Source organism: Seriola aureovittata, chromosome 11, assembly GCF_021018895.1.
Source record: "Seriola aureovittata isolate HTS-2021-v1 ecotype China chromosome 11, ASM2101889v1, whole genome shotgun sequence".
Taxonomy (NCBI): Eukaryota; Metazoa; Chordata; class Actinopteri; order Carangiformes; family Carangidae; genus Seriola; species Seriola aureovittata.
Window position 1 is genome coordinate 23,011,133 of NC_079374.1, and position 19,862 is coordinate 23,030,994.

Here is a 19,862-nt window from a genome sequence, read left to right on the forward strand (position 1 = left end):
TACTGACTGCCTCGATGACAGCAGTGAAGATAAGTCAGACACTTCCATTCACTTGCCAGCAGGGGCTAAAGATAGTTCAGGTGGCCAGTGTAGGGGGGACTGCTTAGCTTACTTGAGGCTTTGCAATAAAAATCTAAGGACAAGAGCAAGCTTCTGGTCTGTGTTATTTGTATCACAAATTATAGCTCAGTTAAACATGTCTCAGAGTACAATACCTGTAATTTGGATTTAAATAAATACATTAATATACTTTATATCTAATATCCAGAGGACCTCCACCAGTTTTGCACCTGAATCTTTCCAGAAACATTGTGAATACTGTATATGGTAAACCCTTTTTTGCCACTATACTAAATATAATATTGATATGCTTGCTGATTACAGCAGCATATTTACTGGTTATTAGTTTTGTAAAGATGAGAGTATGGTATATTGATATATATTCACACAAGCTTCAGTCGGGTCAGCTCATTGCATTGACATTTGCCACTTAGTCAGCCAATCAGGGTGAGCCAGGACAGTCCCATGGGGTTGCCCCCTCTACTATTCTTCAGCTGTGGATGGAGGCGCCTACAGGCCAAGGCTCACTAAGCTGTGTGAGCAGTGAGTGCTGCACCAGGACCCTCTCACTGGCACCCAAATCTGGCTTTGCAAACTGCATGAACACATTGTTTCACACGATGATGACTGCTCATTTTTAACTTGTTTTTTTCTAAATAGCAGAAGATCCAGTTCCAAGCAGCTGGATTTGTTTTGGGTGTCCTTGTGAGCTTTTACTTTGCTAGGAGTGTTGCCACTGCTGTGGGCCATTTCATGGCGCTTTGCATATAGCTGTGTCTGTCTTCATCTCTGCTTGAAGCTGGTGGCTCAAAGCAACATAAGATGCTACTAGCACTACTACACTACACTACACTAGCAGAACATGACAGAATCTCTGAACAACTTTTGACAGTCGAGTTGCATCGTGGGTAAATAGAGGTACCGGAATTTGACAAGGAAGAGGAATGTGTGGCATGAAAAAGATTATATCTCTGGCTTTGCTGCAACAATTTGAATCCTTTTTTAAAACTAAGACAAAAAGACTGTTCTTTAACTCATCATTTGGCACAAGCTGAGGCTAGACTGTTGGCTTCCATATTTTTGTCGGACAACAACCTAACCATGAATATTAATGCACACTTGACTAGAACTGTTCCAACAACATACTAATTCAGTGGAATATATGCAAAGGCGATGAATGCAGCTGTGTGCCCTGATGCTCTGGTCACTTACTACATTTTGTACACAAATATTTATTTTTTCAGTATTTTCAACCAGGCCAACTTTGTTGACACCCACATTTAACATTTAATCAACAGTATATGGAATATCTTCCTCCATGCAAATACTTTATATTTAGGGTCTCACCTTATTGGCAGGAAACAGTAAAGATCTGCATGTGTTGCCAAGTGCACTGAAGCTCCACGATCTGAGTCCCCATAGATGTGACTTACACATGCGCCACATTACCGCATATTACCATAGTCAATTTGTGTATGAAGACAGAGACAGATAAGAAATTAATCTTGTGTATAATTCAACAGAATCTTCATTAAATTTTGCAAGATTTCTTTACTGGCTAGACTTCAGGATCTGCATAATCACATGAAAGCTGCTCCACTTATGCACTAATTTGCTGACTTGCAAAATACGGTCGAAACTGTATATATGAGTCCAAGATGGCGGACCTTACGTGCCATAATCTGATGACATTCAGATTGTGTAGTGAGTGACATTCTTTACTCATCCTCATTGAACTGACTCATTGATACACATACAGTTGCTTCCATTTGAATAAGTGTGCAGTTATCATCTGAATCGTCAGTTTCCCTTTTGAACTCAGTATCTACGTTCCTTTGCAACCCAAGTGCATCTGTTAACAAAACTAGCAAAACCTTAGTGGCACAAAATGTGACATAATCAGATTTAAATTACAGTTTATAATTTAACACAAACATCCATGTGTCAGAGCTGCTGTTGAGATATTATCAATCAATTAAGAAATTGGAACGGTAAGATCTTACCATGGGTGGTTTTTGGAGGGTTGGAGCACTGTAGCTGTTTTAGCTTTCACCTTTTCCTGGTTGCTATCAGAGGTTTTTGGCCTGATAACATCATTTAGCCTTTTTCTCTAAGCTGCAGTAAAAAGTTAGTAAACAGCTGAGTTTTAATTCAGCCAGTGAGTTTATTTACAGTACCAAACCTGCTTTTATGCTGCTGTACTCTATCCAGTACCAACAGTTAATGCTATTTAACCTTATTTCTTTGTTCTTATTTAAGGAGCCACTAGAGCAGTATCTGATCCTGTGCCTTGTGGAAATGAGAGGATTGGACAGCACGTGGGCCTGGGTTTTTTCAGTCGGTGAGGCTGTTGTGTGATTGTGAGACCTGGCCTCAGCGGCGTGGGCTGCAGTGTCTGTTCAGCTGTTTAGTGGCTCCAAAGCCCCACAGTCCCTCCTCCCTGATTTCAGCTGTTGGAAGTAATCTGATATAACTCGGATCCCTGTAGCTGGTTATGAAACGCTTTGTGCCTCCATCTGAGTAACAACTCAAAGGGTTGTTGGGTTATCAGAACTCAAATTACCTGGATCGAAAAAAAATCAATATTGAGAAGTGTGGTTTCTCTAAGTTGTATCAGAACTATGTAAAAGAGATTTTAAGTACATTATTACAGTTTGGCTGTCATAAGTTACATACATCAGAAAAGGTTGGGGTTTACCACATCAATGAAAACTGTAAAGTATTTTCATACCTTTCTGACATCGATATTTGTTGATATTGCTCTAAGTCAAATTCAGTCTATTCCCTTCAAAGAAGGAGTTTTAAGTTGGGGTAAAATTATGATGAAAAACAAACTGGGGTCAGACTGTCAACTAACATCATAAGCCCGGTAAATCACTGGACTAGAAAAGGGTGTGAAGCTTTTAAATCTGAACAGTGCTGACAGGATCGACAGAAGAACCACCTGCTTACAAACACTGTTTCATCAACAGCGACTGTCTAGAAAACACAGTTGGTTAATTTTGGCCAGGATCTGGACTTTGGGTCACTCAGAACCATTTATCAGTAGAGTCTGTTGCATGTTGTGACCTTATGGGAACAATAGCTGTGTCAAGGTTGTTTTGTGTATTGTTTACACCCTTGTCATGTGATTTTGTATACGTATAGTAAAGTCGGTCACTCACTCTTTGTGAGTGTAAAAGGTTAGCAGGACTAAAATGTTGCTGTGATTACATCGTCAGAAGAAACATGACTTTATGCCCATGTGTGATGTGTTCCTGGACAGTAACAAGAGTTTAAGGATCTTCCTAAACTGCTGTCCCCATAAAACTGTTTAAATTATGTTTTGGACAACCTGCCAAATAAGTAACATTACAAGGCATCTATTTCAAAGCCCAAATAAATGCTTGGAAGGCTAAAAGCACCATAAAACCTTGATAAAATCTCAGTGCTTAACCCTTTAAGGGAAATTGCAAACACGTTTCAGTACTTCAAACACCTTTTGAAGTTAAACTCAAAACTACATATTCTGTTTGTGTGTTTGTCTAAGCCATGTCCTGCAGTTTAGTGTAATTACAATGTGGATTTAGGAAAGTTTTTTAAGGGATAGCACTGTATTACCTACAACATAAGGTAGAACTGGCTTTGGTACCCTATATACAACACAAGTTGAGTTTTGTCATCATCCTCTGAACTCTACACTTCAGAGTCAACAGCTAATGGTTGTATCAACACCACTGGCTGTGGGACTTCAAATAGAGATGAAATTGTATGAGAAAGCATTTTTAATGGATTCAAATAATCATAAGTTCATTAATGATAATTTATAAGTTAAATAAAATAAAAATCATTTTTATAGTTTTTATCACTCACAATGCTGAAAAAGGAGAAAACAGTGAGCCTGACCATTACTGTCACACTTTGCTTATGTCAAATGATAATGTTTTCGTTCTGTTTTCGTTATAGACCTGCAGGATGCACTATACATTACTCATGGAGGAACGAGTCCCACTCTGCTTTCTGTAAGGTTACACTGCAACATAGCATTTAACAGACAATTTTGCCTTTCTTTCCCCTGACACTGGAATGTGAGCAAAGCAGACATTCACAGAGCTGTGGACGTGTTCAGACAGTAGCCTGCAGGCCTGCAGATACACTGACTAATACAGCAGTCCAATACATAGTGCCAGAGGACTGAACCCAGTGCCTTTTCCTATGATAACAAATGTGCTCACAGAAGAATAAAGAAGGTAGAAGTACTTAGAGCATGTGAGGAAAGTACTACTAGACTGTTGAATTCACATATTTTATCAATTTAATAAAATTGTGCTGCTTAAGCATATCTATATTTTGCCAGGAATGTAACAATCAAGTTTAGGAGTTTTTTGCATCCAACAAGTCCCACAAAGATGAAGAAAGTACTTTCTCAAACACAGAGGCACAAAAATTGAAAAGAGCAGAGAAGGAGAAGAGATAAAGCAGCATGTCACATTATAAATATGAACAAGCAAACACAATCAATAGTGTATACTGTAGGCTGACAGCAGTGCATTAATGAATAGCAGTGGACCAGAATCAAATGTTACTCTGCAGGTCTTGAAAAGAAAACCAACTTCATCCTCTGGTGGCCATCTTGTGTAAGTGCAACATGCCCCAGCTCAACTGGCAGCCATGCTTTTCAAGGCGAATACCAAGAATGGTTCAATGTCAGTTTTCAGATGATTTAATCGTGCTGATTTTTTTCAGAACTGAGACAAAGAAGTAAGTGGAACTAAAATATAAATCTTTGAACATGACACTTTGATGCAATGTATTGTTGGCTTACGTTATGGCCTATGTAAGTTCAATACTTCTCATTCATTCAAGCTACACTTTGTTCTTTTGTGCATATTCATATCACTTGTCATATATTATTATTTTGTTAATCAGATGTGGGTTCAAAAGTACAAGCTTTCAAGATTTAGCTTCATGAGGTTTACAGATAAAGATATGTAAGAAATTCTCCATTCTTCACTCTTCAGTGGCTCAGTGAATTATAAAACTATGCGATCTTGTAGGTTTGATGTTAAACTGTTTCATGTCAGACTAAGCTAAGCTGATCGTACATCCTCTTAATGATTAATGAAATCATATTTCTCTCTTTTTACATAGCCCAAAAAACCGCTCCGCCTTTCTCAGGTAGGTCTCACCTTGCTCTTACCGGCGAGTAAGATAAACCAAAGTAAATAAGCCATCACTGAGACTACATGTGGTCATTATGTTGCCAAGTCCGTTCTTGTGAGCCCACTACAGCTGGAGAAGGTAGTGACAGTGTAAACTTTGCATGAATGACAGACGATTTTCCGGTGGAAAACTCAGGTTTACACAGCTCAAGCTGTAGTTTCTCATCCATTCACATCCACTCCAAGTCAATAGACTGACATAAGGTTTGTCAGTTTTGTCAGAGGAGACACATGATGTCTCCCTTTATTGTTAAAATGTAAGAAAAAGGGAAAGTATATTTTTTATTTATTATTTATTATTACATTTATTATTTTAAATATTATTTTATAATCTACAAAACATGAACGTTTACTATTTACTTTTTTTAAAACCATTATTATTATTATTAGAATTATTATTGGATTGACACGTATTCATAGTCGTAGAAACTGCTTCGAGGTTCAAAACCTGTGGAATGTGTTGCCTTTAGGACCTGGCGGAAGTTCCTGATGTGAGCTCCTGCAGGTCACCTCTCCCTCTCCACACGTCTCGACTGCTTCCAGCAAAGTGCTGCGTCTCCATCAGCTGTTCTAGCAGCGTGCAGCAGCAGCAGCAGCGGTGCTGGACCAGGGAAGCTGTGCACATTTTTACAGCCCGTTACCCCCGAGCAGTCCATGTAGCTTTACCGCTCGATAGCAGGGAAAGAAGAAATTAAGATGAGGTACTTTTAGCGTTTTTGAATGAACTTTTTGTAGCTTTTACTGAAGCGATAAAGTTGTGAATGTGATTGCTTGCTACTTCTGCAGGTGTCCTTCATGGCTGGAGCGCCTTGTCTGCTGCGTCCTCATTCTTGTCAACCAGGCGGCATCGCAATGGCCAGGTAAGGACAAATACTGAAACATGAATGGAATGGCTCTGATGACATGCTTATAATTTTGGCCTACTTAACCGTGGTCACCTTATCAACATTCATAACGGTCTCTAGTTGACTAGTTCTTTGTGAGAGTGCAGCTTGTGTGCATTGCTAACAGCCTATAGTACATAAATTTCATTTTAGACAGTAAAGATTTGAAACAGTGTAATGCTGGTTTACACTGGCAGATATGCTGCCTGCTGACCCGTTTGGCACCAATCTGTGGGAACAGTGTAGTCATGGTAGCAGCTGACCAGTTAGATTTTTATCTTAACTTTTATGAATAAGGGGTAATTCAGATTGTTAAACTGCAAGTTACTTACTTACTTACACAATAAGAACCAGTATGTTTTACAAATTGAACTGCAGAAAGTTGCAGCAACACATTCTCATATCTGATGGTTAATTGCTACTATGTGCTGAGCATGATGTCTGCTCACTGTCTTTTCTTTGGCTTGGATGGCTTCAGTTCACTGCTTGTTCTTTGCTCTTGAAGACTCTGCAGCAACCATTTATTTGACACATTGTTATGATTCAATGACACAACACAGCAGTTTATCTATTCTCAGAGGGTCAAAGTGGCTTTGGGACTGTTTTCAGGTTTTTCTCAAGTCCAAAGTCTACAGTGTTCAGAAACAAACATGTCTGGACTCTGTGTCTGACTGTGGCTTGTAGTGGCTGCAACTCACTTCTGAAAGAGGCCTTTTCTGAACTGCTGAACTCGTATCTTTCCAGATGTTGCAATTTTGTCATTGCATTTGAGCTAGAGGCAAAGACAATGGAACATTTCTTTGACACACAATGATAGTGGTGTTAAAGGCCCATAGGAGCCACTGAATGAAAGAACTCTCTTCTGTTCCTGAATAATTTATCTGAACCTCACTGATGTCCGACATTTAATTTAGTAAAAGTACAGTTGGAGAACTGTGTAGCTGTCAGATGATAGGGAGAGGAAACTGAGAGGATGTCAATTAATATTTGATTGACCGTGATCACTAATGGAGAGATACAGCATTTTGGGAGCTTTGATGGACTTTTTTGATTGTACTGTCTTTTGTAACTAACACACCCCATGTAGGACTTAAACAGGTTTTAATCAAACATTGTTTTAAGGGTAAAACAACGTGACATTTCCACAGGAATGCTGTCCGGTCTGTGTGTGTCCGGGCTGAAAAGGCCTGCCACTCTGTCTCAGGAGCAGTGCCTTTGGTCGCCTGCGACATGGTTGAATTAGGTCTGATTCATTCCCAGTCCCTGGCTGGGTCAGGAATCCCTATTGTCGTGTGATCTTTGACATGCACCCAGCATGGTTTTGCCTGAAGGGAGCAGGACGAGGTTGGGGGAGGGGAGCGGCTGTAAGGGGACACCCCACCGTGCCATTTAGTGGCTGAATTAGATGCCACATTAAAAATCACAGCTGGCTTGAGGTCTTCTCCTTTTCAGAGTAGGGACATGTAGGCAAGAGGGACAGGAAAGCCAAAGTGGTGAATGCAACAGACTTTCAAATGTGCCAGGTAGGGATAGCAAAACTTTATATTTATATATGGATATTATAAATACATTTTGACAGAGACTATTTGCAAGCCTTTTGATTGACATAGCTCTTGTTTGAGGTGATTCTGCAACTTCCATCAGATTACCTCGAGCTCTAGTTGGCGACACTCATGTTTTAGTAATCTGTGATGGAACAGTTTGTCTGAAGCAGACCACCCGTTGACAAACATCTGTTGATGTGTCACATACTGTATAGTTGCAGAATTTGCAGGAAAACATCTGCTTCTATACAGATGTGTCGCGAGAATGACGATCTGAACTTTCCTGTTTCTCTTTGTTTTTTTTTCCACAGTTGCTTGTTGCTGCAAGAATCAGTTTTGCTCTGAAGCAATCTTTGAAGTGCAGTTTTCTCAAATTATTGTAATTTATATTTACATTTTTTGGGGTACTATAAGATTTGATCTACAACAAAACTTAATTTTGCTATGTGAATGGGTTGTTTTAAGCTTGTGGTGTTCATATTGTGGTTTTCAAGTCAGGCAAGACAAGTGAATGAATATCACTGTAAGTAAAAGTCCAGTAATAAGAGGAAGAAGCACTGCAATGTGCATAATCTCTGCCGTGATGTTATTTCTTAAAGTATTTTCAGTGTTTCTGTATTTTTGTCTTTATATGATAGTGGAGTGGGTTCTCTCCAGGTACTCTGGCTTCCTCCCACAGTCCAAAGACATGCAAATGGGGACTAGGCTAATGGGATACTCTAAATTGACCATAGGTGTGGCTGTGGCTGTGAGTGTGAATGGTTGTCTGTCTCTATGTGTTTGCCCTGCGATGGACTGGCGACCTGTCCAGGGTGTACCCCGCCTCTCGCCCGAAAAGATGCTGGGATAGGCTCCAGCCCCCCTGCGACCCTACTAGAGGATAAGCGGAAGAAAATGGATGGATGGATGATAGTGGAGTGATTGACAGGAAATATTAAGAGAGAGGGGGTCGATATAGAGGGAAGGTGAGGGCCATGTCAGAGTTCAAACCTGACACATTGTGGTGACATGTGCATTATGAGCTCTTTGCCAACAGGATGCCTAATGTCTATGCCTGTCTCTCCTAATGTCATTTTTAATGTTAGCCCAGGTGGTAGCTAATGAATAGCAGCATTTTATCTAATAACCACAAAGTTAATTCAGGTCTACATTTTGTGGGTGGAAGTTTTCAAAATAAAAGTGTAAAATCAGTTTCTTCTGGGTAAGAAAACGCTCAGTATTAGGATGTAAAGTTTACAAGTTGTGCCAAAATATTTAATGACTTTAGTTAAAGTGAATTCAATGTTAAACTTTAGCCATAAAACATAGAGCCTATAAATACATATTTTAATGGAATATGCCTCAGTAGATACATACAAACAGTCAAACGTACACAACGAACTTTGCGCACACACGATTCTTATAAAGTGGTTTTTGGAACTGATAGTAGAGGTTAAATGTCCTTCCCATCAGAGAATACCTTGTATATGCAATGACACCCTTCTTTACAGCATACTGATATATGAACAGTATATACAAAAGAAAGGATGTTGAAAATCAAATGTATATTGATTCACTATAATACACTAAAATATGTGTGATACTGCATATGGTGTTATTTGCAAAATTAGAAAACTCAGGTTCTGTGTGGAGGACATGGAGGAATGCTGATCCCCTAAAAAAAAAACACAGTTATTGTAAACTCCAGACTTTATGTACACTAATCTGTAAAAGTCCAGCACTTCAACAATAAAAGTCTGTTTCTCTGTGGCGAACAGCTATTGGATTGGTGCCTCCGTTAGGATCATTGTAACTCTTAAATGAAATAAATGGACCGACTGTGCAGAGATTCTGTTGACTCAGTGAACCTTGTGATGTCTAATCCCTGGATTTTCTAGTCAGTAAACCTACTTATTCATAATCAACATCTTTGGAGGTTCCTCATATCAAGGTTTGGAAGTTCCATCTAGTGTTAGTTTTGTCTTATTGTGTCAGCCACCAGCATTTAGAAAGGCTATTAAACCTCTGCTTAGAAGATGGTTTACATCTTTACATCTTGGACTTTGGAGATAGCTTTGTTTGTGACTTTCAGTGTAACCTCCTGTGTGTGTGTGTGTGTGTGTGTGTGTGTGTGTGTGTGTGTGTGTGAGGTTGTGGGTGGGGGTCACTCCAAATGTCAAGTGGATGTCTGGATATTTCTCTCTGGCTCCTCTTTCTCTGCATTTTCAAAAAGTTAACACAAGGAACTGACACTTCCTTTATGGATTGATGTTGTTACGTGTGCCATTTCGGCCGCTCTTTTTTGCCTGTCAATCACCAGAACACAAGTCAGATGGAAGTTAACTGCTGATAGTATCAGCTGGAAGTTTCAGGTGCTTCAGTTATGTGCTTCAGCTATGGTCTGAACGTGCCGTTTAAAATTACATTTGATGCTTTGCTGTAAAAACATTTGAGATTCCATATGTAGTTTTTTTTTTGGTTTGTTTTATAAAGGCAGTCAGCAACTTTTACAAGGTTATTTCAAGCAAAGGGACCCATCTGTCTCTTAAACTCATACAGCGTAACTCTCTTAGCATCGCACAGATGTTAAAGACCAGGACAAAAAAGTGTATCTATATGAGAAACGCACTTACCGAGGAGGCTGAAAGAAATCTAGACTTGTGTCGTTTACTTTAATGTAGATGTGTTTTTGTAAGAAAACCACGGTGGTCACATCCTGCTTTGATTACTTAATTCGACCCATCTGGAGCTCGTAGTGAATCTGAAGAGTTGTATATCCGTCCTGGACGTTGAAAAGCATGGCCCAGTTTGAGAATTACCTCTGCGTCACCAGGCACTGTTTGAATTAGGTTGTATGTACAGCTCAGACACAACAGTCAATGTGAGCTATCTTTGTTTTTCATATTATCTTTACAATTTCTATCTGCCAGTTAAATATTTTGTATTTTTAAATTTCACACACACACACACACACACACCAAAATAATTTTATGCACATCCCAGACGCGCATACCTGTGTCCAGTTTGACCCACATGTAACAATGACCTCTATGACCTGTGACAAAACTTAAACCAACTATGTGCTGCCTTTGCATTTAAACATCACCTAAAGAAAGAGCTTCATCCCTTTGATCCTCCATCTACTTAGTTCATGGTTGTTTCATTATGTGGTGAAGAAGGGAGGAGGTGGATTTGGCCAGAGTCCTAGAACAACCTTTATCTGGCAGACACCTGAACAAACTGAAAAAAACATTAGTGGCTAATGGCAGATTTATCGTAACATAACAAGCTTTATCTTCAGGTTGACAGATGGACAGTATGAATAGGAAAATGTTTTTATATTGTGTTAATTATTTTACAACAAAACTGACCATGTGGTTTTGATTATTTAGGCAATACAGTTTTGTCAGGATTGCCATGTGTAAAGAAATGCAATCACAGGGTTTTGCTCAGTGTATGTTCTGTATTTGCGATCCCCATCATCTTTTCAGGACAGAGCATCGTTTTGAATGTTGCTGACAGCTGTTATCTGTATTTTAATGTGCTCCCACCGCTCAGTGTTTCAGGTGCGCTCGGCTGTTCTCTCATGCTGTCCCTGATGTCAAAATGCTGGGTTAACAGCGGCAAAATACAGAGGGACACCATAATTACTGCCTGTGTTCCAAGAGAAGAGGATTTGTAGGGTACTTGCTCTGTACACCCAACTATCTCCAGCACTAATGGCACACTGAGTGCCCTCTTACCTCTCAGCTCCTCTTTCCTGTTTGCGGTGAAACCCTCACTTATTTGCTTGTCTTTCCCAGCCGTAATCCAGGTAAGAGTTAGTTGAAGGTGTGAAGCCTTACTCTGCAAATAACAGGACTCTACAGTATATGCAGGTTTTTTAAAGATCTGAGCACAGAGTAAGATTGAAAGGCCTATATATTAGCAGCGCTTTCAAAAGTAAAACTGCCTTGTCTGTCTAGTTAAGCATGTTTGAAAATACTTTAGAAATGTATTTGCTTCAGAAAATCCTTTCTCAACATTTGGACAAAGTGAGTTGTGATTGCTTGGTCTAGCAAGAGAGTTATTGCTTCTTCATTTGCAGATTTTGATTCCATTAAATTTGTTGACGGAGTAACCTACTGACCTTCTTCATGTAGCAAAAATGCCATGATGAGATCTGTCATGGGTGAACATACATCAGCAACAATTGCAATTGTGTGCTGTAATGTAAAAAATGTAATGTTGTTACAGACCTGTTGATCACCCAGACTCTGCGAAGAGACTACGCAAAAGGCATTTAACCTCTTTAGAAACCATTACATTCAAAGCCAGGCTTACGTCTACTCAATGTGGTCAGTTTGTCAGCACCGTGGGCTGTAGCCTGGGTGAATACTGGTTTCCATGGCCACCAGGTGCAGATTTTTCCACCACAAAGCCGTATTTGGCTGTAGCAAAGGAAACTGGATCTATCTACCTGGCACTTTGTCCCAGTCTCCAGCTTTAGGGAGTGTTCACTTGTCCTTACCGACAGCCTGCTGAACACAGGGACGCATGAAACTAGAGAACCCCCCCTCCCACCTCCACCCATTTACATTCTCTTGTCCTAAGAAATCTATACCATCAGCTTTTCAATCTCCATGCACTGGGACAGGTTCAGAGTGACAAAGACTACGTAGACTGCTTCATGTCTCTAGTTGTGATGTGATCCTATTGACACTATTTCATTATTTCATTACATTATTTCAGAGGTACCTTGCAGATTCACACCTGAAAAAAATAAGCATATTTGAACTGTCAGATGTGAACACCGTTAATACAAGCCCCAGCTACCACCCAATGCGTTTTTTTAAATGAATGAATAGACCATTCAGCATTTCATGAGGCCCCTCTCGGGAATGTCATTGTGCGTTTCGAACCTCACTTGCCGTTATATTCCTCTTTTTGCTCTCCATGTCTTCTTATCTTTCGATTGACTCTCATGATGTGCAGGCTGCTTTTCAAGGCATCCTTGAATTCCACTCATTCACCCGTCCTTCAAGAGCTGCCATGTCTGTAGGCACTTCTCTTTTTTTACCCCCTAACAAATCTCACACCATGGGGGTGTGAACTGAGGAGAATCCCATGGGACGGGGAGATTACCATCAAGCCTAGAGCTGCTGTGACAAAAGAGGGATTTGCTGAGTCCTGTACCTCAGTCCTCTGCTCTCGTATGGTCTTGCTGGAAGTAGGACTTGTGCGAGGTAAGGGATTCGATGACAAGGCCTGTCTTCACTGTACCTGTCAGAAACTGAGAGGTGGACTTTCCAGGTGCACTCTCTATTGGTTATAATGTAGGGTTGTAAAATAAAAAAATGTAGGAAAAAAAGTGAAGAAAGGAACAACAGTTTCTGTAGTTGTCTTTTGAGTCTGCCAGCATTTTTATTGCATCTGTTTGGTCCGAAGTTAAGTGCCTCACAACACCAACCTACAAGCATTGAAAAGGATCTTAGTAAAGACATCCCATTATCTGCTTTTGTGTAAACATCATTGCTTGATGGTATAGAGACAGAAGACTTAGGCTCTTGTTGGATCATGTGCTGAGCTTGGATTTTTACAAAGCGAATGCTTCGGTTGTTCATAACTTGGAAGCTGCTAATTGTTGTGTGAATCATGAGCTTGCAGACAATAAAGTGTGCCCTCTATTCAGTCAGTGGTTGTTATGGGCCAGGTGGCACAGTGCCATCCATTGAGAGGTCTAGAGGGGGGGAACATAGGCCAACCATGGGGACGTTAAATATTTAGAGGTCCAGTGAAAGATTTGCAGGGCTGTTCATCTACTGAGACAGTTGTATTATCAGCTAGGGAGACGAGCTGGAAGGTCTGCAGTCAAATTCCCTTCCTCATTGGCCACTTCACTTGCTGAAACATCCCTTTGAAACCCAGTTACTGTCATGTTCAGCAGAACCCTGTGGTTTCACAACTCCAGTTTATAACCTTATTATTTGGACTTGGTAATAGACTTGGCTGTACAATATCTTTTTAACCTTCAGTTTCCTGTCTTGAATGTGTTTGTCCAGAGTAAAGTATAGAATAGAAGGTAAGAAAGCAAGAGAGTACTTGCACTCACTACAAAATAATAAAAGACGTCAGTTTCTCACCAGGCTGCACTGTGCTGTAGTGGACTGATTTCTTCTCACGTGTTCTGTTCTCTCTAAAGTAACCACTTGTCTATGCAAAAGCTGTTTCAGTTGCATTTTCCAGTCTATAACTATAGATTTCTTTTTGGTCATACAATTCATAGATCAGATCAGAGGAAGAAGCTGCATTTGAGAAGAACTTACCAAACCTCAGTTTATATTTTGATCTGTATCTGTGTCATTTGTGTGTCTGCACTGTGCTTTGAAACTAAATGTTTTCCATTGTTTGGCTGCGGAGCTGGCAGAACATTGTCCAAGTTTACTTTGAACAAGAGACATGATATTGCAACAGGTATTTTTATTCTGTTATGTTGGGTATCAATTTTTAAATACCTAACTAAATTCAACTGAGGCTGTGGAGTCAAATATGTTTCAGCTGGTTCACTAAGTTCATTTTTTTCATATCAGGTTGGTGCACCAGCTCACCAAAGCCCCATCACGTGGATTGTAACATGCCTTTGCTTGGCTTAATCTGAAACAGAGGAAGTCCATGACCTGTAGGCTTTTTGAGCTAAAGAACACATCAGGGGGAACAATGACTGCTGGCACCCTGGACCCTAGTCTGGCCTGTACTAATTGAGGGCCGTGATATTGTCTGGCTGATGAAAGCCCTCTTTGTCCCACTTACTGCTCTTCATCTACTGTATCTTTCAGGCCCCTGATATAGCCATAAGCATAACGTCATTCCCCTCCAGCCATTGTCTCCATTCATTACAAGGGATTAAAGTGTCAGTTGAAGGTGAAGCGTAAGCTGCCAAACATTATTCACTGAGGGGTGTTTGAAGATGTTGTGCCACATTAGCTAAAAGTTTGTGCCCCCATCAACACTCCTTGTAAAGGGTGAGACTTTGCTTTTTGGGGACTGAAGGGAATGGTATGAGGGAAAGGTCATAGTCTACTTTTCTCATTAATCTATGTGAATTATATGCGATTGATGCTCAAAGCCAGCAATCATCTGGCTACTGAAGGGCAAGGGCTGAATAATGGCTCTCAGCACTGAGCTTCTTTCAAATATGGTTACAATTTTGAGCACCAGTTGAACCAACTCTGTGATTTGTCCACTTAAAACGCATTTACATATTTAATTGGCCAGTTCAGGGTAGATAAGTGGGGGATCGCACATACCTTACTTACTTTTATCTCATTTGTTTGACATCATCAGTCTGCTGATGTAGTGCCCCAGTGCAAAGAGGAAGCTTTGTGACAAAAAAGAAGTGTTGTACCCCCTTTCATGGTTGTATTTACTGTCAAAGTGTTGATCTGCATTGACATGTTCTTGAAGTGCTTTGCAAAGCTGAAACTCAACACTTGAGTGAGGCCTAGTGGGTTCAAAGAACCTGCAAAAGGACAAAGAGGTGGGACTGGCCAACAGGCTGATCCAACAATCTGCTCCTTACACAGACTAGCTTGTGCAAAAACGAGATCTGCCTCTACATTCTTTCCACATGAAGCCCACCTCTTGAAGATGTCGTTTACTTATGCATTCAGCAACAACAACAGGAATGGATGGAAATTAATTCTTGGCTTATGCTGAATGCTAAGAGGATGTGCATATGCATTTGCACCTTTGCCAGCATTTTAGCTACTTCATAAATCTCAGACCAGTGTGAGCAGGTAGAAATTGTGCATTCATGGTGAACGTGAGGATGTGATGAGTGAAAGAGTTTTTGAAATGGCATAATATACAGTAGATATAAATGTCACATTTTCAAAGCTTCTTCTTTGCATTTACTTTCCATCTCCAGAAAGGATCAAATCTTTGAAGCTCACAGGAAAGGTTTCTTTATAATTCCAATTTCAAAGCTTTTCAACTTTTCATGGTAGAATCTGACCAAGATTTTGTCAAAACACTGTCTTTAACATACTGTAAGTAGAGGACAACAGAGTTTGTAGCACAAAAAGGCTCTAATCTGAGAATACTGAGTGATGAAAAGGGGGAAAATTAGAGGAGGTTTTTAATTACAGACAGTTGGCAAGAAATTACTCTTCATTTCAGTTTTAATCTTGACTGTATTAAGACCTCATACACTTAGCTTATCCATCTCTACATAAACTTAGGTCCATCTTATATGTGGTTCAGCAGCTTGCCACTGTGCCATGTAGCCATTATATACTATAGCAATATCAGTATCTGTCAGGATCAGCTTTGCCAAATGTAGCCTTGGAAGTATTGAATGTACTAATGTACAAATACTTAATGAATAGCTGTGTTTTTACTTACCTGTTACATTTTGACTGACCTGTCACCAACCATTAAAGGTGTTCAGACCCTGATTAAACACTGTGAAATCCAGCATACAAACACTGTCTGCTTTTCCCTTGTTTCACAGACAACTGCTAGAGCAATCAGTGTCTAGGCACATGCCTAGACACAGGCTTTATAATTTGTAACTAATGATCCAAACTACTTTCTAAGACATTTGATGTGTGAGTCCTTGTCTCCAGCTTTAAGCCAAAACCCACAAGTGTTGGTGTTGCTGAGCAGCTTAACGGTTACTATGCAACACATCTTTATTGATGTGGTTTTCAGTGTGTTTCAGTGTAAGAGCGTGTCTGTGTTGAAACATTGCATCAAGGTTGTTAGATGGTCAGTCAATAAATTGCCCTGTGTGACTGGCAGGAGAATCTTAAGAATGCTGATAGCCTGGGAAATTTGTCAGTGGACAGTCTACACTCCAAAGAGGTGGGCCTCTATTTTATTAGATATGAGCATGTCTTGGAATGTGACCATAATGTACCTTTTGACTCATAGAGCCAGCAAGCATCTGCAAGTTTTAGAGCTCTCAAGTCCTTTGAGTTCCTTAGCGTTAAGGCAGTTTTGGTCAAAAATGCCAATTTATTTCTTATATTATTGTTTCTGTGTCAAATTCTAGGCAGTTACATTATTGCTCTTAAGAACAAGAATCAAGACACCATAGTGAGAATCAGTAAAATAAACTGTAGATGATAAACATCTCTAACTACCATTTTTTTTGTATTCCCACCACTTTTGTTACACTTCCCCAAAAAAGGGTTTTCCCTTACCTGGAAGGAAACAACCCTGTCTATATCAGATAATTAATACATATGATGCAAACTCAGCACTTTTCTGCAACCGCTCCACAATAAAAGCACACAAAAAGATCTGATTATGGCATCTACTGTGATGCAGAAGCATGTTGTAATGTGCCAACTTTATGTGGCCACAGTGTGACTATCAGGATGTAAATTACACCTAGGGGCTGTATTCTGACAAAACTTCACAAGCTTAACAATTACCTGGGGAGACTTGGCTTGGGTTTCTTTGATTTTAATTTGAGGTTAAAAAGTTGATCTGAATCATAATTTTTCCTTTGCTCTGCTGAATAATTCTGTTAACTAATTAACCTCAACTGTAGACACTCATTATGATTAGGGAAAAAACCTGCAACATTCATTAAACAGACTGAAGAAATGTCTAACCAATGTCAGGCATGGGCTGTTCCCAAATCTGTCAATTTCTACATTTTTCTTGGAAAACTGCCACCACGTTCTGTTGTGACAAACAGTTGAATCTGGAAAGTCTTACTAATCATATGCACGTGACTGACTGTGTAGTCTGTAACCAAGTTGTGTTAACATTTTTAAATGCATTGTTATTCTAATTAATTATTAACATCTCTCCTTTAACTTAAAAAAATCATTACAGACATACAGTTTTATTGCACTGACTAAAATCTAAGTCTGCCGGAACAGAAACTGGAATTCTCCTTCCACCACTCCCTTAAAGGTTTGTTCTTGGTGGTTTTCTCTTTGAGCAAAATGGGCTTCGAAGCTGCTGTGGAAATGGGTCAAGGGGACAGATTAGAGAGCTCAAGCACACAATGTGTGAACCCAATGGTCTGTGGTTTAGACTCATGTTGTTTAGTCATTTATACTTTTTTTTTTTTTCTTTTCACTTGTGTAGAAAAATTCATATGCTTCCCATCTTTTATGACAATTCAGGCTGGTCTTAGAAAAAACGTCTTAAGTTCTTTGTTTCACCCATTGAGACTGTTGTTTTAGTTACTGAAATCTGGCATGCCCTTGCGAGTTCACTGTCAGATGATCAAGACTTTCAGGTATTTGGTACATGCAGTCAGAAAAGAATCTGTTTTATTTAACTGAAGGCAGTTTGACAGTTCAGACTGAGTTAAAGGGGGGCGATCTTCCCAAGAATCACATGACAACCATTTTAAAACGCAATCATGATCTACAAGTCAAATCTTACAAGGTCAAGCCTTATGAGTTAAAGCCATGTAACAAGCTTGTTACTGCTTATTAGAACTCCAAACACTAAAGTTCAAACCTTGGAAGTAAATAAGGTAAATAGTGACCTTCAGACATGGTGATTTTTTTGCGATTATTGCTTTTTAAACCTCACAATGTGGAACTGTGGCGAAAAGGCCACTCACCTTATTTATTGACACCTTATTTTGGATTGACCCTAGATCAGATTCCTATGCTGAGGGTCTAGCTTAGGGAGCAACAGGAATTGGTGCAGCATCAGTTCAGAGGCACATGTCCTACTCATTGTACAGGTTTCAACATGTTCGCAGCTTTTAAGAAAAAGCCACTGAAAGACCTCTGTATATGTTGAAGTGTTGAAGTGCTTTGCAGTTTGTGGTCTGCATCTGTACCTTTTTGAAAGTCTGCCTCTAGCTGCAAGATGATTTGATGATGTGTTTATATAGTTTACCTGTATTGTAATTTATGTGTTTTCTCACAGTCATGACAGTTAATGTGTGTAAATGCCATTTTACTGACAAGGATACAGCTGAAAAGTTACTTGGTGTTTTAGGGTAAAGACTGATGGGAGTTGATATATTGAGCAATAACCCCCTAAAGGTAGCCTCAATGAAGCATTCAGAAATTTTCTCAGTATCTACTGTACAGTTACAGTATATGATGGGGAGTGCCCTGTTGTAACTCTGCATTGATGGATGGGTTTTTCACCCCCAATACCTCCACATTATGCTCACCCTAAGGGCAAGTCAGACCTCTCAATTCCACACCCTCTAAAACCCAAGTCTTGCCTCAGGCTCCTGACTGTGTCTCAGGCCAGGACAAAACCAGTGGGCCACTGAGGTGTGTCTGTGTGAGTAGTGGGGGGCAGGGGTCTTATTTTAAGAGGTTGGCTGCTTTCCAAGACTTCAATACATCACTGGAAATTCACAATGGGGTGAAAAGTACACTGGCAACAAATGACTCCTTGATAAACTCAGTGGAGAGCTGAGCTGATGGCAGATGATTTTTCAAAGGACAGGGTTAAGGTGGATCTGGGGAGTTGAACAGGTTCAGTGTATTGCTAATAGTGTTTGAACTGTGTCAGAAAAAGCTTTCAGGATGTGTTGGCTCACATGAGGTGTTTATTTACGTCCACTTCCTGCTCTTTACCTTCCATGCGCCTTTTTCCTCCTTCCAGCGTTCAGGTATTCGGACACATTCCGGCCATGCTCAGCCCATACAGCCGAGCAGTGCTATTGTGTTACTGCAGCGTTACCTAATAGGTCTGATCTGAGCTCAGAAGTGGCATAGTTGTAAGATTGGCTTCCTTATTAAGTCGAGGAGGCAGATAAGCCTGCACCACTTACCTTTTGTAGGTTAAGATGGCACAGCCAAAACATCACACCTACTGTATCTGCAAATTAAAAGCTTAGATTGTTATTTCAGTGAAACCAGAGAGCTGTATGATTTCCTTCCAAATAAAAACCCAAAACATGAAAGTTGATTCACTGACGTGCAGAAGTCCAGATTCCTCCCAGGGGTTATTAAATGCATCACATACGAACAAGGCATGACTGATTGACTGGACTTTTATTATGAAAGAGGAGGTCAGAAATTCGTTTTTTCACTCATGTTGGACTGTTGACATAGTTAGTTCTGGCAGTTTATCCTCATCTAGCACATACAGTAGTAAAAAATTTAGCTTGAAACAGAAAAAACTGAAACACAGAGAAGATGAGCTCAACTGCAGCTTCACAAAGCATTTGAGCATTCGTACTATCTGAAACCTTTCAGTGGCCTTCCTGTAAC

General features: G+C 40.0%; 1 protein-coding gene across 1 annotated transcript in view; it reads left to right on the top strand.

Moving 5' to 3' along the window:
* Nucleotides 1-5,806: 5,806 nt before the first annotated feature.
* The window catches only part of col18a1a (collagen type XVIII alpha 1 chain a), a 75,528-nt gene continuing 61,472 nt past the window's right edge, over nt 5,807-19,862 (top strand). Inside the window, exons 1-2 of the mRNA XM_056389540.1 lie at nt 5,807-5,962; nt 6,048-6,121. Of these exons, the coding sequence (XP_056245515.1) occupies nt 5,958-5,962; nt 6,048-6,121 (79 nt within the window). The 5' untranslated portion in view covers nt 5,807-5,957. The remainder of the gene's footprint in view (nt 5,963-6,047; nt 6,122-19,862) is intronic.